The sequence below is a fragment of the Dama dama genome, chromosome 19 (genome assembly GCF_033118175.1).
Source record: "Dama dama isolate Ldn47 chromosome 19, ASM3311817v1, whole genome shotgun sequence".
Classification (NCBI taxonomy): domain Eukaryota; kingdom Metazoa; phylum Chordata; class Mammalia; order Artiodactyla; family Cervidae; genus Dama; species Dama dama.
In genome coordinates this window covers 86,772,805-86,794,849 of record NC_083699.1, presented here as the reverse complement: position 1 = coordinate 86,794,849, position 22,045 = coordinate 86,772,805, and the positions used below count along the sequence as shown (strand labels likewise).

At 48.3% G+C, this 22,045-nt stretch overlaps 1 protein-coding gene across 6 annotated transcripts in view; it reads right to left on the bottom strand.

Moving 5' to 3' along the window:
- Window positions 1-1,749: 1,749 nt before the first annotated feature.
- MRAS (muscle RAS oncogene homolog) overlaps window positions 1,750-22,045 on the bottom strand; it is a 65,477-nt gene continuing 45,181 nt past the window's right edge. For 4 of the 6 annotated variants that reach the window (XM_061167681.1, XM_061167683.1, XM_061167680.1 and 1 more), the window contains 4 exons: window positions 11,422-11,575; window positions 9,749-9,848; window positions 4,309-4,388; window positions 1,750-2,667 (listed from right to left, as the gene is read on the bottom strand). In XM_061167681.1, the coding sequence (XP_061023664.1) occupies window positions 2,568-2,667; window positions 4,309-4,388; window positions 9,749-9,848; window positions 11,422-11,575 (434 nt within the window). In that variant the 3' untranslated portion in view covers window positions 1,750-2,567. Of the gene's footprint in view, window positions 2,668-4,308; window positions 4,389-9,748; window positions 9,849-11,421; window positions 11,576-20,248; window positions 20,418-22,045 lie in introns of all 6 variants that reach the window. The other 2 variants (XM_061167685.1, XM_061167684.1) reach the window with 2 other exon arrangements.

The window sequence follows — 22,045 nt, the reverse complement described above, 5'->3', positions numbered from 1 at the left end:
TCACCAAAGACGCAGGTCTCATTGGGCTCTGCACTCAGGGAGGAGCATGGCTACCGGTTTTCCAAACTGACCTGCCAGGTGCCCATGTGCTGGGGGTACCCCTGGGTATACTATAACTCAAGCCTAGGTGGAAGCCGCCACTGCCCCAAGAGCCCACAGTTCTCTAAAATGCAGAGAACCATCTTTCAAAAGTGTTATTTACCCATCGCAGCTGTGGGGGAAATGAGGTCATGGGAAATGAAGGCGGACTATTAACTCAACAGGGAGGCTGCCGAAGGCCATCGTTTACCCAGTTTCTTCCTTCAGCATCGTGGGCTATGTGCTGAGTGCAGGAGAGATGCCCTGGAAGATGGGGTTGGGGGCTGGGGTAGATGGCACTGCCTTAATTGGGGGAGGGCCCGGAAGCAGCTGGAATCCCCTTGTCTGGTTACATTCAGAGCTAAGGGCTTCATTCTAAGTCAACTGGTCTGCTTCCAACAAGACTCCCCAGTGCCATCGGGGAACTGCAGGCTCAACAGTGGATAAGGGTGCTGGTGGTGGTCCATGCCTGGGAATGTTTCACAGCGGATGCTGCCCTGTGGGCAAGGCTTCCCGGCCCACTCCACCACTCTCTCCATCACCACATCTCCATCCTTCCTTCTTCCCTCTGTCTTGCCTCTTCGTCATCTCCAGTTTACAGCCACCACCGAGCTGTACCTGGGCAGATGGGATGTGGCCCAGAGGAGCATGGCAGTTGGAAACGGCCTTGTCCTGTCAGTGTTTAGAAGGCCCACTAACGTTACAGGGTCTTGGGAAGATCTGAATGCCTGAGCTGAATGTTCTTTGTTATCCTTCCTTTTCGATTCAGAAAAAAAGGGTCATTTAGACAAATGATGAAGGCTAATTCTCCAACAAACTATTTCGTTCGGCAGCAGAGTCACTCTTTGGCTGTGCCCCCACCCCTTCCCCCACATTGCTGGTGACCTCGTTGAGTTAGGAACATAGCATATTTTCAAAACTAAAGAATCCAGGTGTCTCCACGTCCAGCGGGGTGCTCACTTGCTCCGGAGTTTCTTTCTCCAAGTGGTGGCCAGGCCACCTGCTAAGGATGTTCTACTTTGCTTGGTGGCCTGATTTGCAACAGAGAGAAAATACGGTCACTAGCCGACTGCCTCGTCTTCCTACTTTCTCTCTGGGGTGTACTGTGGTTCCTGCTGCCCCTCCACCCTGACCCACCCCACCCCACCCCGTCTGGCTCATACCAGCAGCACCTGAGAGGCAGGTGGGCATTGTCAAGGAGCTGGGGGCTGGCCCCGTGTAGAAACAGGTGTAGGAGAGCCATGTCATCACCCCAACCTTTCTTTCTCTTCCAATTATAGTAAAGATCCAAGAGGTTAATAAAAGTTTGTGCCAGAAGGGCAACCTGTAATACTAAGTTTGCAAATACTTCAAGGGGTTTTTGCTCATTTATTGGACTGAAGAAGTGAGTCAGTTGACTCAAAGGGAAAATGGCTTCAGGTCTTGGTGCTATTTTAGTAAGAACAGTATTGGATCATTTTTGGTGAAGACTTAGCACAAACCAGAATTTTCCAGATGGTGTCCATGTTAGCCGACTTCAACGTGGAGACCATTCACACCTGCTCAGTGTGTTTGTATCAGAGGCACCAGATAGCGCAGGTGATGGGAGAACGCTCTCTCACAGATGCTGCGAAGAACACAGAACTTAACCCACAACAGTTGGAAAAGAAATGAACACTTTCACAATGCCAGTCAGTTTGCTTAGTTTATACATCTCCAGGTTAAGGCGAAGCCCTTTAAAAACCGATGTGCCAGCCTCTCTCCTCAGCAAAATAAAATTTTGTTTCATAATATCTGTATCCTGAACCACAGTAAAGCCTTCTGGGTAAACACATCTCTCTTCTGTACAGTTTACAGGCTGTGAGTGGGGTCTGTTTCTTTTGAACCTCCAGCCAGCATCCCTGTGAACTTCCCAATCTCTCAGTCACTCTACTTTCATAATGAGTTGAGTTTTGGCACGGCTGGGAAAATTCAGTTTGAAAAAAAACCCACAATATTCCAGACATGTTATCGGAGAGGTCTGCTGAAGACTTGAAACTTCACCAGGCAGTGGGTACAGACCCCTTTAATAAAATAATAATCCCTAAAATAATTTAAAAACCTACAAAAGACACCCAGGCTCAGACACTGTGGACTGGGGGTGGGGATGGGGGGAGCTTGATCATGGCTTGTTTTTGTACGTGGAGAAACACTTCCACATCAAACCCACACTGTGGAGTTCAGAGAAACAACAGCCACGAGAGAGGGAGGGACCAGACTGTATCAACACGGGGGCTTGGAGGCTGCTTTGCTCACCGCTGCCTCCTCGTTTCTGGTGAGACTCCGGGCCACCCGTGCCCCTCCAAAAAAGCCAGACCCTACCTCCTCCCTACCCACCCTCCCTCTCTCCCTTTCTGTGCCAAGTCCTCGGGCCAAGGGTCATGGTTAGAATGGTCTTCGATGCAGTTAGGCAGTGGAGGGGTCCCGAGGGCTGGCCAGTTCCCGGTCACTGTGCCCAGGGCCTCGGGCCATCACAGTATCACGCACTGCAGTTTGTGGGTGCCCGTGGCCCGGTCTCCCCGCCATTTGGTTTTCTTCTTCTTCTTTTGGCTTTTTTCGGGAATCTGTTGCCTTTTGAGAGAAGGAAGGACAGAATGGCAATGTTACAATGTTACAAACGGCTTTGCTTCTCCCTGCCTCTTCTCCCTTGCTCCTGGGTCTGTGACTGGGTGGTCAGCTCTGGTTCTGGATGGGGAGCAGTTAGGGGATGGGGAGGGGTGGGGGAAGGGGGACAGGGAGGGAACATCCTGGTCCTGGACACTGGAGGATGAAGGCCTGGCCTGGAAAGCATCTCTAAGGCAGGGAAAGTGGGAAGGGAGAGAGGGCAGAGCAAAACCTGCCATCTTACTGGATGAACCTGCCATTCCTGATAACACGCTATGGCTGCATTTATTTCCATCATATATAACATCAGGCTATAAGTCATACAGTTATATGTCATACAGTGGTGGCTTCTATGTCTGTGTTTCATATTTTATTTTATTTTTTTAAAGATTTTTTTTAATGTGGACCATTTAAAAATTCTTTACTGAATTTGTTACAGTATTGTTTCTGGCTTATGTTTGGGTTTTTTAGCCAAGAGACATGTGGGAATCTTAGCTCCCTGACCAGGAATCAAACCCTTGCTCCCTGCCTTGGAAGGTGAAGTATTAACCACTGGACCACCAGGGAAGTCCTGTTCATTTTTCCTATATCTAAAACCTGCCCTCGGAACTAGGAGGTCCATAACTAACTAGGTCCATAACTAGGAGGTCCACACCCTCCTGGTGTGGTAGCATCTCTTAACACCAGGAAAACACCCATGAGAAAATAATTTCACGAGTGCAGGACTGCCAGCTAAAGCATAAAGTGAAGGCTGCCAACCACAGTCCACTCTGGGAAATAATCAGAAAAGGAGGTTTTTGGGTGTGTATGCATGAGTGTGAGTGTGTGCACGCACTGGGGGTGGGGGGCTGAGAGATGGCAGGTCAGGAAGCACATGGTTACAGCCTGCATGTGGTTCCACAATGATATGACAGTCCTAGAGGTCCTCAGCATAAGACAACGGGCTAAGTGCACGTCGTCTGCAAACCACTGATTAGGTGTTTCTGTAGGTTGAGGATTTGGGGAACAGGAAAGATAGAGGATGATGAGACCAGCCAGGAGGCTGTCTCTGTCATCTAAGCATGAGATGATGAAGCTTTACACCTAACTATGCAAAAGAATGTACAAGAGACCATGGCTGGGGTTTCTGACAATCCTCCCAGACCACCAGTGTGTGGGGACTGGTGAGGAGACACATGTGCAAAGCCTCTGTGACTGCAGCCTCAGAATCAGATGCTGGTCGTTTAGCTAAAATGTCAAGGGGTGCTCTGACATCAGGGAAGAGGGGAGGGCCTACTTTTTACTGAGTTGGCAGCTTTGGTGTCGGGAGAGCCTGGGATTGGGGGTGGGGTACAGGATGGAGGTGCTGCCCAAGGGGATTCTGAGCTGCAGGATGGAGGAGATCCAGGGAGGAGGCTGCGCTGGTGCTTGTGGCTCCATCCACGGGGAGTAGGGGAAGGCACAGGTGGGTGGGAGGACAGAGATCGATGGACAGCGGCATGAGAAACCCAGAACAAGGCCCAGAAGAGCCTGGCCTGGGCCTGGACAAGGTGCCCCTGAGCTCTTCCAGCCCTCCCTGCGCCCATCCTGCTGCAGAGGCCCGGCTTCCGGGTGGCGAGCCTCACTCACCTAATGACTCTAACCAGGTCGTGGAAGGCTTTGTCGACGTTGAGAGGTGGGTCCTTGGCACTGGTTTCTATGTACGGAATCTGGAAGGCAAAGCGGAGTCACTGAGATACACAAAGCCCCTTGCCCTAAAAAATGCAAAATTCTCAGAGTCCCCGAGGAACCCTGCAGAGCCCCCTGGCACCTACAACCTCGAGCCTTGGGTGGCTTCTCACTCTTTGTTTACTTATTATTGCTTTATTTGGAAGCTGTGTGGATTTTATTTTTTACTTAATTTTTATTGGCGTATACTCACTTTACGATGTTAGTTTCTGCTGTCCAGCACAGTGAACCAGCTATACGTTTACACACAGCCCCTCTTTTTTGGGTTTCCTCCCCATTTAGGTCATGACAGGGCACTGAGTAGAGTTCCCTGTGCTGTGCAGCAAGCTCTCATTAGTCATCTATGGTTTCTCACTCTTTAAAGTTGGAAAGTTTTCCTGACGGCTTTTCTGACTCTCTCTTTGTTCTTGGTTCACAGAGATATTTCAGAGCCCCCTAAAAATAGAATGAAAAAGACCTTTTTATACACTTGAAGACTAAAGACTGTTTCATTTATCAAACTGACGTATGTTCTGATTCTATTCACTTTCCTCCCTGAGGTCTCTTTCTGTGCCCTGGGGGATCCTGCCCCTTTTCCCGGGTCCTCCTGAGGGGATGTGGGTGGGAAAGGGGATGGCCCTGGGCAGGACTCTGCACCCTGGTGGTCTGTGCATCCCTTCTGGTCTCCGGCAGCCTGCCTGGCCCAGCTCTCTCTCGGTGTGCATCTGGGAGCCCAGAGCTCAGTATGTTTACAGAAGGCTCATGTCTGCATCCGGCTAGAGGGTGGCAGTAACTGGGAGACGTGGTTGAAGGGACCTCATAGGGCCATGTCTACCTCAAGCCGTGGGCAAACAAAGCCTCCATGAAGTCAGGACAGAGACTGCTCCTTTCATAGGGACCCCATAAAAGCAGGAGGCACACCCCCACTTTCCTAACAAGTGGAGACAGTGTGGGCTCTGGACAGCACGCACTGGCCTCCCTAGATGAGATGCAGGCAAGCCAATCGTGATTAGACTGAAGAATTCTGGTATTTTTTGCAACTTTTTCCTGATTACAAAATTAAGACATTTCACTATTGGAAAAAAACACAGCGAAGAAAATAAAAATGACTGAAAGGTTAAACCTGGGGATAGGGTAAGTCGTCATCTTAGAGGAGGAGCAGGTTGTAAATGATTGCCCAGAACACATCAAAAAGTACCTTCCCACCAACGATCATCACAGGAAATCAGATGTTCACACATTGCTGTGGCTTCGAGCAGGGGGCCTTGCTCTACTGATCCAGACACAAAGAGCAGAGCACAAAGGCCAGGGCTCAGACCTTTGAAATTTCCAAACTTCCATTCAACAAATATTTGAGCCTCTGATAACCCTGAGAGGAAACTGCCTTCCTGAAGGCTATTAGGTTGTAGGCTCCTCACTGAGGTGACTGTAGGCTGTTTGGTCTCCCAGGTCTCAATGTCCCCAACCTCGCTAATCCTCACGTTAACCCGCTGAGGTAAGCAAATCAGCTATCTCCATTTTGTAGCTGGGGAGACTGAGCTCAGAGTGGTGATGTATTTGCCCAAGGCCACACAGCAGCCAGCGGAGACTCAAAATCTGGACCGGGAACACATTCCACTTCCTGCCTGGCCTGACGCGGACAGGTAGGGGTGCTGAGGTCCACTCCAGAGCCTCTTCTAAGCATGATAGGCACCCCAATAGGTCCCGGGAGCTGGAGTCCTAGTTGATCTTTTGAGGGCAGAACAGTGTTCTTCCCTGTGGACATCCAGGGGCCAGGGACCTACCCAGAGCCTCTTAGATTCCTGTTGTCCTGCCAGCTCGCATGTCCCAGGTTCCTAGGGCCAGACCTCTGCTGCCTGCCCACCCCTTCACAAGCACACCAGCTGTAATATCCCTGGCCCCCAGACACTGCCACCTTTTTTCTGGGGGGTTCGGCCTCTGCAGAAACACTGATGTGCCTTACCTGGGTTCTTAGAATTCTAAGAGTTCGTAGTAACAAGACTTAAACTTGTGAAATCGTGCAACAAATGGTAATACTGTTTGGCTCCACTGAAGGGCCAGGAAATGCCACCTTCTTGCATTGAGTGGGGGTGACCTGCCTTGGTCAGCTCAAGAGGAACTTGCCTTATGAGCTCTAAAATTAGGACAAGAGCTAACAACAAGGTCATGTGGTCTAATGATAAATGAGGTTGCAGCATTTGCTGTAAAAGCAACATAAGCTGAGACACTGGAGACCTGGGTTCCAGTGGGGGTAGGTGGGGTACGCCTCACCAGCCCCCTGTGTCTCAGTCTTTGTTACCTGAAGAATGGGGCTGCTGCTACCCCTGCACTGCCCACTTCCCCCCATCCTTACCCACCCACCCAGAAGGGGTCTGTGAAAGCCCTCAGCATCAGCTCACTGTGTGGAGCCTGAGTCTATGGGATGGGATAGCTCCTGGCCTCTCTCTGTTCAGGATGTTGGCTGGTAGAGAGGTGCTTTCTGAGGTCTGAATCTAATTCTAAACCCACCGGTCAGTTCAGTGCTCACCTGGAGACTTTTGAGCACATCTGTCTTGGTCGATCACTTCCTCTTCTTTGAGGCATGTCCTTTTCTTAGCTCTCAAGACCTCACTCTGGTACTCACACATCCCGCTCATCTCCACGCATGCATGGCACTGAAGTGTCCCCAGCCTCAATCCCAGGACTCTTGCCCTACCTACAGGGGTTTCATAACTTTTTTCCCCTTGGGTTTCAAGGCATTTTTTTCTTTTTCCATGTATATAAACATATAATTATACATGTACACATAAAATTGAGGTATAATCGACATATAACATTAATTTCAGGTGTACAACATAATGATTTAGAGGAACTTGCCTTATGAGCTCTAAAATTAGGACAAGAGCTAACAAGGTCAGGTTATATACTATATATACTGTAATACAGTATATTAGACAGCTAATATACTGTCTAGGTATTTGTTGTTGTTCAGCTGCTAAGTCATGTCCAACTCTTTGCCACTCCCATGAACTGCAGCACACCAGGCCTCCTTGTCCTTCACTATCTCCTAGAGTTTGCTCAAACTCATGTCCATTGGGTCATTGATGCCATTCAACCATCTCATCCTCTATCACCCCCTTTGACTTCTGCCTTCAATCTTTCCCAGCATCAGGGTCTTTTCAAATGAGTTGGCTCTTCACATCAGGTGGCCAGAGTATTGGAAGTTCAGTTTTGGCATCAGTCCTTCCAATGAATATTCAAAGTTGATTTCCTTTAGGATTGGTTTGTTTGATCTTGCTGTCCAAGGGACTCTCAAGAGTCTTCTCCAGCACCACAATTCAAAAGCATCAATTCTTTGGCACTCAGCCTTTTTCATGGTGCAATTCTTACATTCATACATGACTACTGGAAAAGCCATAGCTTTGACTATACAGAACTTTGTTGGCAAAGTGATCTCTGCTTTTTAATATACTGTCTAGGTTTGCCATAGCTTTCCTTCCAAGGAGTGTCTTTTAATTTCGTGGCTGCAGTCACTGTCCACAGTCATTTTGGAGCCCAAGAAAAGAAAATCTGTCACTGTTTCCACTGTTTCCCCATCTATTTGCCATGAAGTGATGGGATCGGATGACATGATCTTTGTGTTTTGAATGTTGAGTTTTAAGCCAGCTTTTCACTCTCCTCTTTCACCCTCATCAAGAGGCTCTTTAGTTCCTCTTCAATTTCTGCCATTAGGGTTGTGTCATCTGCATATCTGAAGTTATTGATATTTCACCTGGAAATCTAGAGTTCCATGTCTGGTTCTAACTGTTGCTTCTTGACCTGCATACAGGTTTGTCAGGAGCCAGGTAAGGTGGTCTGGATTTCCCATCTCTTTAAGAATTTTCCACAGATTGTTGTGATTCACACAGTCAAAGGTTTTAATGTAGTCAGGGAAATAGAAGTAGATGGTTTTTTGGAATTCCCTTGTTCAGCCAGGAGTCAGGCCATGTCACTCCTCACTCAGAACCACAGTGGTTTCCCCCTCACTCTGAGTAAAAGCCCTTAAGGCCTTAACCCATTGCACCCCACTTGCTCTGACCTTGCCTCCTGTTACTCACCCCTTCCATTCCTTCTGCTCTGGCCTCCTTTCACCTCCCTGCTGTTCCTTGAACTCCCACAACAGGGTCTTTGGACTGCTGGATTATTCCTCTGCTGGAACATTCTTTCCCCAGATATCCAGAGGACCTGCTCCCTCATCTCCAGTCAGTCCTGGCTGACAAGCACCTTCTAGCAAGGCTCTCCCTGATCACCTATTTGCAAAAGTGTGCCCCCCTACTCCACGTTCCCTCCCTCTCTCCCTAATTTACCTTCCCCCAGAGCATGTTACCTTTGGGCGCACTCTAATTTACTTGGTTTACTTATTTTTTTAAAAGCTGGGTTTTTAAAAAATTATTTATTTATTTGGCTGCATTGGCTGGATCTTAGTTGCAGCATGTGGGATCTAGTTCCCTAACCAGGGATGGAACCCAGGCCCCCTGCATTGGGAGCTTGGAGTATTAGCCACTGGACCACCAGGGAATTCCCTGCTTTGTTTATTGACTGTCTTCTGTCACTAGGAGTAAGCACCTGGAGCATAGAGTTTTGTTTCCTAGGACACAGGATGGTTGAATGAATATGTGAATAAACATAGAAGGCAGAGATAAGCAAGACTAACCCACAGTGAACCCTTCCCTCTACTCACAGAGCTAGGCCCACCGGGCAGAGGGAAGCGATAATCCTGTAGACTTCCTGGGAGGCTAGGTGGATGTCTACATAACTGACTAGTGAGGCCAGGGCATGGCTTGGCCAATGCAGGGGAGAGGTGGGAAGAAGCCCAGTGACCCCACCATCCAGTGGGTAAAGGGGCATCACAATGAATAGAAAAAACAAAAACAAAAAACTTAAAGATGTCTGCTGACATGCACTGTGGGCTGGGCCAACCCGGGTTTGATCACTTCCAAGATGAAGACAGTAGTGCCTACCTCCCTGTGTGGTGGCTGGGAGTAGATGCTCCCCCAACACAACGCCTGGCACGAGCAGCGCTCAGAGAAGATGACTGATCCGACGGTTCTGAGCACAGTCAGGTGCTGGCTCAGAGCCAGAAGCCAACTCTTTGCACGGCCCAGTGATGAACCTGCCGCGTCAGGGCCAGGGCCAGGGCCCTCCCCAGAGCAGGGCCTCTACTGACTAACAAGGACATGCTTCCTCTCTAGGTTGGCATCTTCTTTCACAAAATATCCCACACTGCACATGCCCCATGTCTATGGAATCCAGCCCATGACCTAGGAGGTCTGCAGGAGTGAGGTGACACTGACATCCCCTGATGTCACACTCCAACACACACACACACACACACACCACCTACATTGTGTTTGGTCGCCATTTCTTTTCCTTGCTCTCTGGTGATTTTCCTCAAATGCATCAGATCGACCTTGTTGGCCACGAGGATCATGGGGAATGACTCCCTGGAGAAAAAAGGAACAGCTCGTGAGCTTTCCCTGGTGAAAGCGCCCCTGGTGAAGGCAGGGTGCCCTCGCGTCAGGCCTGACACAGCACACAGCACCTCCCTGTGGCCTGAGGCTGACTTCAGAGTCTTTCCTTCCACATCTCCAGGGACGGAAGAGGGGCCTGCGGGCTGCTGGCTGCCTTGGTTTGAAGCCTCATACCTGTTGCAAGGTGGGTGGAACTCTCCTGGGAACCCTGTGGCTTTATACTGTCTGGGCCAGTGGCTGGGTTCCCGGGCCCACTTCCTCTCATCTCCCAGTCACCGTGACACACGCCCATGCAGGCCATCATGCTGTGGCCATCAGCAATGACTCGTGAAGAGCACCAGGGCCAGGGGTGGGCACACGGCTGTCCCTCAACAGTGGCAGCTACAAAATCAGGATGGCTCCCAGGAGAGTCAGGAAGGGATCTGGAGGCGTGTCTGCCTGAAAATTTCTGAAGGACACATGTGGCTACACTCCTGTCCCGAAGTCAATGAAATGCCCGTCTCACAGCATCTTTGTCAGCAGTGAGTATTTTCATTAAGAAGTTGTAATGGATGGGTGAAAAATGGTACTTTATCCTGCTTTCTTGCACTTCTTTGATTAGCAAGAAAGTTGAATATCTTCCCACATTTGTGTCATTTATGCTTTCTCTTTAGAGATTCCTATAGTCAAGGGTTTAACCCACATTTATCTCTTAGAACTTTATGTGTATGTATGTGTACATGTATGTAAGCATGTATACCTTTATCTTGAAAAGTTACTAACACTTTGCCTTTAAGATAGGTGTTAACTGGACTTTTCAAATTTACTGAGATTTGTTCAAAACTCCTATTAGTTTGTCCTTTTGTTTTTATACTAACCTCTTTAAGAGCTGATTAACTGAAAAGACCAGTTGGACTTACAACAATTTCAAATTATTTAACTACTCCACGTTATGCTAAGGAAAACATGAGCCTTTAATTGTTGCTATTGTTTAGTTGCTAAGTCATGTCTGACTCTTTTGCAACCCCATGGACTGTAGCCTGCTAGGCTCCCCTGTCCATGAGATTTCCCAGGCAAGACTACTGGAGTGGGTTGCCACTTCCTCCTCCAGGGGATCTTCCTGATCCAGGGATTGAACCTGAATCTCCTGCATTGGCAGGTGGATTCTTTACCATTGAGCCACCTGTTAAGCCCAAGTCTTTAATTAGGGGCTTATAAATCTCACAGTCAAATGTGATTTACAATGTACGTTGGAGAGAAAATTCACTTTTTTTTGGCTTTAATAAAATCTGGTTAAATTTGAGCTGAAAAACAGATGTTATTTATGATTCCTTGAGTCATCAGTGGCGACAGTTTAGGCAGGATGGGAGGGAGCCAACCCCTCGAGGCCGTGGATGCATGTCGACCCCTCTGCCATGTGGAAAGGACTAGGGTGGAAGCTGGTGGGAGTTGGAGGAACCAAGGGCTGAATTCAGTTCTGCTCCTTGAATCTCGGCTTTCACCTAAAGATCTGAGATAGACAGACAGAGCCCACCCTGAGCCAGGCCTGGGGTGTCCCGACCCTCACCTGTCCTTGACGCGAAGGATGAGCTGGTGGAAGCGGTCCACGTGCTCGAAGCTGGCCTTGTCCGTGACCGAGAAGACGATGAGGAAGCCATCCCCTGTGCGCATGTACTGCTCCCGCATGGCGCTGAACTCCTCCTGCCCGGCCGTGTCCAGAACTGCGGTAGGAGGAGGCCACTCAGGGGCTGGCACCATCCATCTGGGAGCCCTTGGGGCCTGCAGACCCCCAGGCTACAGCTGTGCCCCGCCCAGGGTGGCTTCATGGAGCTGTCTCCACGAGGCCCCGGGCTGTGCTGTTAGGATCCAGCGGGGCCTCAGGCACTTCAATGTGAGGCTCTGACTGACTCACTTGTGGACCCACCGATTCTACCCCATGGTGCTCCCTGGGCCTTAATTCTTTGTCTGAAGAAAAAGCCTCATGAAGTCACTGATCACCTCTGTGGCAGAATTCCTCTGGAGTCCCCAGACCCGGGCCTGGAGCCCTCAGCAGCCCTTACAAGCTGAGTCTTGGGGAGGTCACCTGACTCTCTGAGTCCTTGTTTCTTCATTTGTAAAATGCACACAGTGCCTCTACTTGGCAGCCCCTTGGAACGAGAGGCCCTGGACAAGCCTGTGAGAAGCCTGAAGAGGCCTTCCCAGGTCAGGAAGGGTCCCCGGCCCTGTGTGCACAGACGCCAGGCAGGACCAGGGGATGGGGCAGCCCCCTGAGAGCCAGGGCCTTTGCCACCAAGGATGAGGCTGCTGCAGGCCTCCTGGGATCTGGGAACTGAGGCGGCTGGGGAGACCATCTCCCCAAAGGCTCTTCCCCTCACCTTCCCCATCTGCCACCCCATAAGCCTATTCTCCAGAGATAAAGGTTCTCCCTGATTGTTTCAGAGGTCACAGCCACAGCTGGGGGGAGTCTCTCTTTAGATCTGCGAGCACGACAGGCTTCGGGCCCATGGGGGTTGTGAAATTTAAACCCTTCAGCAGCTTGCAAGCTTCTGCTGTCTGCCACCCCTCCCCATTCCCCCAGCTCTCTACCTCTGACCACACACCTCCCCTCTCCTGAAGGCCGTGGAGCAGGTGGTTACAGATTCTGAAGCCCGATTCTGGGCTGAGTCTGGCTCCTCATTCCCACAGTGTGATCCTGTGCAAATTCACTTCTCTGTGCCTCCTATTCCTAAAATGGGGCTCGTCAGGGTTGTCCTGAGTTAATATACTAAGGCCATGAGAGCAGTGCTGACACAAAGACGTCCCTTAGGAGTGTCTGCTATGAGTATCTATCCTCTCCTGGGGCTCCTTTCCCCAGCCATTCCTCCTCCCTGCTCCGCTTGCTTTGGTGAGCTGATACTGATTCACAGAATATTGCTGCCTCAGCCCTGACTCTCCACCCCCATAAAGGCCCACTTAAAAGGCCCCTAGCTGGACTGTCAGTTCCCAGAGGCAGGGACCTGGTTTGTGGGTCACCCATCTACTCAGAGCCTGGCATAAACAGTACTCAACAGCAGCTGAGTGAATAAATGAATGTGAAGTCTATACGCTTTCATTTGTTCACTTATTCAAGAAATATTTGTGCTTCTACTGTGTGTCAGGCAGTGTTCTAGGCACTGTGCATACGGGGGAATGGGGCAAAATCCTTGCTCTCATGTGACTTACAATCTAACAGGAAGACAGATAAATAAATGAATGGGTACTGTAATTTCTAGTAAAGATGGGTACATACTAGGAACAGTAGCACCAGTTGGAGGTAACTGGTGGAAGCTGGTGTCACTTTGGGTAGGAAAAGATGGCATCTCTCCTTCTCCTTTGGGAGAAGCTTTTGAGCAGTGACTAAATGATGAGGGTGGGGGAGCCACGTGGCCAATGGCAAGAGCATTCCAGGCTGAGGGAACATGGTGGGCAGAGGTGTGCAAAGGCAGGCCGGCTGAACTGGGGAAGTGGAGGGACTGGTGAGTGGAAGATGGGGGGAGGTGGGACAGGTCAAGAGTGGGTGGGACTGCTGCATCCAGATAAGGCTGACTTCATTCACGGCAGAGACTGGGCAAAAGAGAGAGATGATCTACAGGACATCTGAAAAGTTTACCCTGGTTGTTGGGGAAATCCAGACCAAGAGTAGAAGTAGGGGCACTAGGTAGGAAGCTATGTAATAATCCAGCAAGACAAGATGGAGAGCTGGACTGAAGGTGGGGTGAGGTGGATGCTGTGAGTGGCCTGATTCAGGCCACTATCTAAGACAGAGCCAACAGGAGCAGGGTGTTCTGGAGGGAAACATGGGGACGTGGGGGTGAGAGAGAAGAGCATTGAGGATGGTGGCTGTTTGGGGCCTGAGCCAAATGAATGGTGGTATCATATCCTAAATGGGGGAAGATGGTGAATAACAGGGTTGGGAGGGGGCCTCAGTTTCTGACACACTTCAGAAACTCTCAGACATGTATGTGGGACTTCAAACAGGCATTTGGAGACTTAAGTCAGAAAAGTAGAAGAGCGGCAAGAGATACAGACATAGGAGTTGCCAGTATGTGGATGGCCAGGAAAGTCACAGCACAAGCTAGTCAGGACCCCCCGGAATCCACATCTCAGGCAGACACTGTGAGATCATGCCTGAGAAAGTGATCTTATCCCCATAGCCTGTCACCCTGCACACCCCCCTGAGTCACTCAGCAAGGCAGAGGGCCAAGGCTTGGTGGTCACACGGACACAAGCTGTACCCCACACATAAGAGTCCGGGTCTCCTCATGTATGAAAGCAGGGCAGGGCTCCTGGGTCTTCAAGTCTTTTAAGTTCTGACATCCTAGAATTCTTTGGTTTGAATATTAATAATAAATGAAGGGGTTAAGAAAATAAGATTTACAGCTGAGGACCAGTGGGGAGACTGAGGAAGTTTCCCCAATTTCCTTGGGAAGAAGGATGAAGACTGACCTTCACCCAGAGAGAGTGAATCCCACTCAGAACTGTAGTCAACAAAACAGATGCAAATGGCATGGATTTGACTAAAGTGGGGATGGCAAGGCCTGAACTGAACAGCACAAGACATTCAGGTAATATTGTAATTCATGTATGCACAGATTTTGAGGGTATATATTACCTGAAACAAAAATAGAGATCTAAGATATCTATAAATACCATCATTCGGAATTAAAAAAAAAAAAAATCAACAGGGAGTTGAAAATCAAAATGGACCCCTCTAGAAAGGAAAAATAGTCATTCCAGACATCAACTGCCTTGTAAATTACATTATCCATGCTTTCTAAAAGAATTCCTGGAGGACATACTCCAGCAAAGTGAAAAATAGATCCATGAAAAAGAAAGATGAGTGGTATTATAAATGATGCCAACAGTGGTATGCAAAGGAAACAGCAAAACCTGAGTTAAGTTTCAACACATATTATAATAAATATTATAAAACAATTTGACAACAATGAAAGACAATCTAGAACTAAAATCTATGATGATCCATATGTGAGTGTAGGGGCTGGGAAAAATGTTATCATTAATAAATACTAAAGTTCTTGCCTCATTTGGGAAGAGTCTAAACATACTGATTACATCCAGATGTTGATATAAAAATGTAAGTATATACACATATATGTACAATATATAGAATAATCACCCGAGATAAAACTCAAAACTTCCTAATCATTAGAGGAAAGAAAACAGGACAAAGTAAATGGGACCAGTTCAATGAAAGGCAAAAATAAACTATACACGGAGTTCCCTGGTGGCTTAGTAGTTAGAATTCTGGATTTTCACTGCCATGGGTTCAATCCCTCATTGGGGAACTGAGAGCCTGTAAGCCACACAGTATGGTAAACAAACAAACAAACAAAAAAACTGTACACAAATAAGAAAGTTTAAAACATAGATGTGAAATAAGATGGCAGAAATAAATCTATGATTAACGATAGCAAATGGGTTAAATCCACTTATTAAAAGCAGATACTCAGTACAAAATCCACTTGTCTGCTACTATAAAAGATATGTATAAAACAAAATGACACAGAAGAAATAAACAATGAAAGAAAAAAAAGGATATGCCTGTAATATGCACCCACAAAACAGAATTCAAGACTAAGGCATTAAATAGAACAAACCAGAGTATTTAGGGGAAAAGTACAGCATCAAAAAGTATCAAAGTCATGAGTCATAAATATATAAGAATATTGCCTAAATTATATGTATATGTATAAAAAACTGATTTTTTAAAACAGTAGGAACTGACAGATCCCACAATCATTGTGGGAGAATTGAACAGCCTTTCCTTAGAGACAGAGCAAGTTACTCCCAAAATAATGATTTATCATTAAATAACACAATTCAAAAATGTAAACTGAGAGACTGAAAGAACAAACTTTACATCCAAACCATAAATAAATATTTTCAAACACATGTGAAACAGTCATAAAAATTGGCTATATATTAGGTCATAAATTAAAATGTCAACAAATTCCAGAAAGCAGAAGTCATATGGAACATCTTTTGCACTATAAGATCAGAACTGAACAGTAACATGATTCGAAAAGAAACTATCCACTTGAAAAATCTAAAAAGCTATAGTGCTCTATGATGTGGTGGTGGTTTAGTCACTCAGTGGTGGTCGACTCTTGCAACCCCATGGACTGTAGCCCTCCAGACTCCCCTGTCCATGGGATTTTCCAGGCAAGAATACTGCAGTGGGTTACCATTTCCTTCTCCAAGGGATCTTCACAACCCAAGGATGGAAACTGAGTCTCCTCCATTGCAGGCAGATTCTTTACCGACTACACCACCAAGGAAGCCCATAGTGCTCTGTAACTCTCCAGTAAAAGAGAAAAGTGAAGCAGAGATTACAGACAATTTAGAATTGTATGATAATAAATAATAATAAACCCCTCTGCTTTGAGACCAAAGTGGTACTCAAAGGAAAATTACGGCTTTAAATGTACTTTAAAACACAAGAAAGACTGAAAAGTAACTAAGCATTTAAGCCAAAAGGCTAAAAAGAAAAAATAAAACCAAAGAAAGAAGAAATTGTCAATAAAAGTAGAAATTAAGAAAATGGGAAGAAGGGAAAAGTAGCTGATATCTAAAAATCAAAAGCTGATTCTTTGAAAACTAATTTAAAAAGAACCCTTTAGGAATTCTTATCAGAGGAAAAATAAGATATTTGGAATGAGAAAAGGGCCCTGTCTATGGATATAGATAAATATTTAATTACAAGAGAAAATTATCTACAGTTTTATAGCAATACATTTTCAACTCTTTATTTAACTTAAGAAAATATGAATGAACAAAACTGGCTCAAGAAAATATGTAAAACCCAAATAGGTCAATACTTATCAGTGAAATTGAAGAGACAAAACTATTCTGTGAGGAGCACAAAACTAGTTTTATAATCAACGTGGCTCGGTGGTAAAGAAGCTGTCTGCCAGTGCAAGAGATGTGGGTTTGGTTCCTGGTTCAGGAATATCCCTTGGAGAAGGAAATGGCAACCCACTCCAGTATTCTTGCCTGGAAAATCCCACAGACAGATGAGTCTGACTGGCAACAGGCCATGTAGTCACAAAGACTAACAACTAAAGTCACACCAACTAAACAACAACAAGAACAATACAGAACTTTCTAGCTCATTGTAACAACCTAGCATAATCCTAATAACAACCTGGACAGAAATAGCATGTGGGCATGTAGTGACTGCCAGGCCTGGACCACCTTTGGGGGACAGAAGTAGCCTGCATTGTGACCCTATGAGGTACACCCATCCATTTGCCAATTACTTTCTCAGCACTTATTTGGTGCTAAACCACTGTGCTGCTTGGTACTTTGGGTGGTTAAAGAATAAGATGCATCTCCTTCTCAGGGTACTTAAGAGGCCAGTTGGGCTGATACTTAAATAATAATACAGGACAGAACAACGGACTGGCTCCAAATTGGGAAAGGAGTACGTCAAGGCTGCATATTGTCACCCTGCTTATTTAACTTATATACAGAGTACATCATTCGAAATGCCAGACTGGATGAAGCACAAGCTAGAATCAAGATTGCCGGGAGAAATATCAATAATCTCAGATACGTAGATGACACCACCCTTATGGCAGAAACTAAAGAACCTCTTGATAAAAGTGAAAGAGGAGAGTGAAAAAACTGGCTTAAAACTCAACAGTCAAAAAACTAAGATCATGGCATCCAGTTCCATCACTTCATGGCAAATTGATGGGGAAACAATGGAAACAGTGAGAGACTTTATTTTCTTGGGCTCCAAAATCACTGCAGATGGTGACTGCAGCCATGAAATTAAAGACACTTGCTCCTTGGGAGAAAAGCTATGACCAGCCTAGACAGCATATTAAAAAGCAGAGACATTACTTTGCTGACAAAGGTCTGTCAAGTTAAAGCTATGGTTTTTCCAGTAGTCATGTACAGATGTAGAGTTGGATCATAAAGAAAGCAGTATGGCAAAACCACTAAAATACTGTAAAGTAATTAGCCTACAATTAAAATAAATTAATTAAAAAATAAATAAAAATGCAAACAAAGAAAGGTGAGCACTGGAAACTTGATGCTTTTGAACTGCGGTGTTGGAGAAGACTCTTGAGAATAACTTGGAGTGCAAGGAGATCCAAGCAGTCCATCCTAAAGGAAATCAGTCCTGAATATTCATTGGAAAGACTGATGCTGAAGCTGAAGCTCCAGTACTTTGGCCACCTGATGCGAAGAACTGAGTGTTTGGAAAACACCCTGATGCTGGGAAAGATTGAAGGCGGGAGGAGAAAAGGACAACAAAAGATGAGATGGTTGGATGACATCACCGACTGGATGGACATGAGTTTGAGCAAGCTCCCAGAGTTGGTGATGGACAGGGAAGCCTGGCGTGCTGCTGTCCACGGAGTCACAAAGAGTCAGACATGACTGAACTGAACTGAACAGGACAGAAAATGATACATGTTATTGGAGACCTAGAGGCGGGGTGGGTCGCTTCAACTTAGAGGGATAATGGAAGGTTTTAGTGAAGAGAGGGCATTTATTGGAAGAAGAGAAACTGATATAAAAAGACAGGGCCTGGGGAAAGCCCTTCTAGGCAGGGGAATAGCAGAAGCAAGGGCCCGGGGGCTGGAAAGGAGAGAGCAGTAATGAGGCTGGCGCACCGCGGAAAAGGCTTGTGCTGGAAGAGGTGGGAGAAAGACGAGATGGGGAGGTCAGAGGCTGGGACCTCGGATTCTAAACTAAGATGTCAGAACTTGGTTGTACTGGGGAGCTACTGAAGGTTCTGAGAGGGAAGAGATGTAGTCAGAGGAGAGTGAGTGAAGGAAGCACTGGTGAAGAGGAGGAGGAGGGGCCTGGGCAGAGGCAACGAGCATGGAAGAGAGAGAGGGTGTGTGCTTTAAATAGAGGAAAAGGAACAAGTGGGGCGCCCCAAGGACATGGAACACAGAGATGGGAGCCAATGGGAGACGGAAGATTAACCTTGAGCCCTAGGAGGGGAGGGCAGGTACAACCAGGGAGGACGTGGGGGCTGAGCTGAGCCTTGTCTGGTTTGGGGTCCACCCCTCGCCCACCTCTCCCCTCCACACATCCTGCAAATGCCTGGTCACAGGCCCCTTGTCAGCGGCCCTGCCTCCAAGAAGAAAATGGGCAGCTGTGCTTCAAAAAAAAAAATCATGATTTTCCCTGTATCCCTCATGCCTGATGTCATGAAGGTGGGAGGACTCCTGAGACAGAAAGTATTAGTCACTGTGAGAGGGGTCCTGCCAATGTGTGCGTGTGAGAGACAGACAAAGGCAGAGACAGACAGAGGCAGCCAGCCTGGAGGAGGGAAGAGAGAAAGAGAGATTCTGGCATCAGAGCGGGTCAGGGCTGTGTACTCCATCTGCCCTGCTCCAGGCTTCCCACCCGGGGGTGGATGACCCTGCAGTGTTGCTGAGGAAGATTTGAGTGGACACCCTGGAGCTGTTCTTGGATCTGGTGGATTCTAGAAGCCAAGCCCACGTGCTGGCAGGGATGGGGCCCCAGGCAGGCGGGCAGCCAGCGTGCAGGCAGCACCAGCCTGGGTCCCTGCTAAGCCCTCCCCTCCTAACCCCTCCTCGGTCTCTCCTTATCCCTCCCCCTTCTCCTCCAGGGCCCCTAGAGGGAGACAAACCCTTGGAGAGGGGTCTGGGGGCTCTGACATTGGCCCACAGCCAGGGTACAGTCCAAGCTCTTTGGCTAGAAGTAGTCCTGCCCGGTGTGTTCCGACTGATGTCAAGCACTGTGCTGAGACTTTATACACATATCTGTCCTTGCAGTCCTCTTCATGGCGCTGGAAAGGAGGTATTACTGTCCCCCTAGTACAGATGAGAAATTTGAGGCCCAGGAACTTAAAGGATCTGCTCAAGGCCACATGCTAGGGAGAAGGTCACCCTGATTCCCCAAGACCCAACTGCCTCAGCTCGTCCAAGCTGTCTGCTTCAACCAGAGGGTGTGGATCCGACCAGCTGTGCCTCAGATCCAGGCCCTTGCCCAGCCATGACCTCTACCAGAATGCCTACACAGGGCTCCCCCAGCTGCCCCCCAGCTGGGCTGCAGCCCCTCTCCTTTCCTGAGGGCCCTGGCCTCTGATCTCCATCTTTGAACCCTTCTTGTTGCACGTGGCTCTGGTTCCTCCAAGCCTATGCTCAGTTCCCCACTAGGGTGCAGCCCCAGAGGGTGGGAGTCTAGCTTTCACTTCCCTGGGTCCCCCAAAAGCTTCGGCACCCAATGAAGGCTCAAAAAATATTTGCAGAATGACTGGACAAATCACACGCACGCTACAGGAAATGCAGTTATTGTGTTCAAACAGCCCACGCCAGCTGCAAGGGTAACCACTAAAAACGGACTTTTAAAGCCCTATAACTCACCCTTCAGAGTGAAGTAAGTGTTCTGGAATATGAAACAACACAGATGACAATTTCTAGAGATACCATGCCTCCAAGGACCGACGTCTCTCATCCAAAGGTTCACCTTGGGAGGCGGAAGGGACTGTGTCCAATTTCACAGGGCAGTCAGGCAGGGAAGCCTGGGCTCTGCCTAGGAAAAGACTCCCATTAAAAAATGCCAGTTCATTGAGGATCAATAGTGATGAGGGTTCCCCTATGGGGTAGGCTAGGTGCCTGGCAGAGGGCTTGATGCATCAACCAGCCACCATGCCCAGGAAAGGGGCTGCTCTTTCCTTCTCCGAAGCACTGGCCCAGCATGTTGAGCCAGGCAGCTCTAAGCGGGAGGGAGCTAAAATCCTGTGGCAGGCGCCGGCTGGCTCTTTGGCAATGGGAGAAGATTCCCTCTGGCAGTGGCCCCAGCCTTGACTGGCTGACGTCAGGGGAGACGTGCTGGCCACCGGCCCCAGGGAACAGTTGTCCTCATGACCACACTACTGCGGTTGGAGGAGTGGGGGAATGGGGGGAGGTCTTGGGAGACGTTTTCATGAGGCCCATGAGACCCCTGACTTGGTGGGCATGTTACATGTGAGGGGTCCATGACTTTGTGGGATTCTAAGAGGAGCCTGGACCTCCCCCCAGTCCCGCCTCAATGTCACTCTCAGGCAGGGAAGAGAAGAGAGGGCAGAGAGCAGCAGGGGACTCACCAGTGTAACCAGGGACCCAGGAGCATCCCAGAAACAGATGGGGCCCAGGAAGGGAGGGGAACAGCGAGACGAAGCACTGTCCTGGGACCCCATTTCCATCTTACAACCACAGGGATGTGGGGGGGGCGGTTTACAGGGGAAGAAACTGAAGCAGGGCAGGGTTGGCACTTGCCCAGGTTCCTGCTGTAATGAGCAGCAGAGGCAAGATCTAGATCTGCACACAAGTGTGTCTGGGCCTGGCCTGGCTCTGCCCCTGGCTCTATCTGTCTCCATGGCCAGTGAAGAGGGGCAGGCCCAAAAGGAGGGGTGAGGACAGAACACCTGAGGTTTGAGGGGATGGGAGACAAAGGCCTGAGGGCCATGCCTCCCCCCCTACCCCCACCTGGTTACCCCAAACCCTCCACCTGTTCCAGACCTGCCCCTGGGCAGTCCCGCTGAGCCAGGAGGAGAGAGCTCGGGTACACTGGCCTGGTTCCCTCACGGCAGTTCCGAGGGCATCCTTAGAGCACCCAATAAATCTAAACACAGCCCTACCAGTCCATCCATTCTCCAGCCACTGTTTCCCACCATGTCCTCACTCCTCAAGCTGCCACTGCAGCTGAAGGTCTAGAAGAGATCAGCAGGTACTAAACTCCACAAGCTTCCAAACCAGCCCGCCTCAGGGACAGCACAAGACTCACCTACTGTGGGTGAGGAGGGTAAACCAGTGCAGCCACTTCAGAAAACATTTTGGCAGCTTCTCACGATGTTACACGCAGAGTGCATCACGTGAAACGCTGGGCTGGACGGAGCACAAGCTGGAATCAAGATTCCGGGGAGAGATACCAATGCCCTCAGATATTCAGATGACACTATCCTTATGGCAGAAAGTGAATAGGAAGTAAAGAGCCTCTTGATGAAAGTGAAAAAGGAGAGTGAAAATGTTGGCTGAAAACTCAACATTCAAAAAACAAAGATCATGGGATCCGGTCCCATCACTTCATGGCGAATAGTTGGGGAAACAGTGACAGACTTTATTTCCTTGGGCTCCAAAATCACTTTGTACAGTGACTGCAGCCATTAAATTAAAAGACAC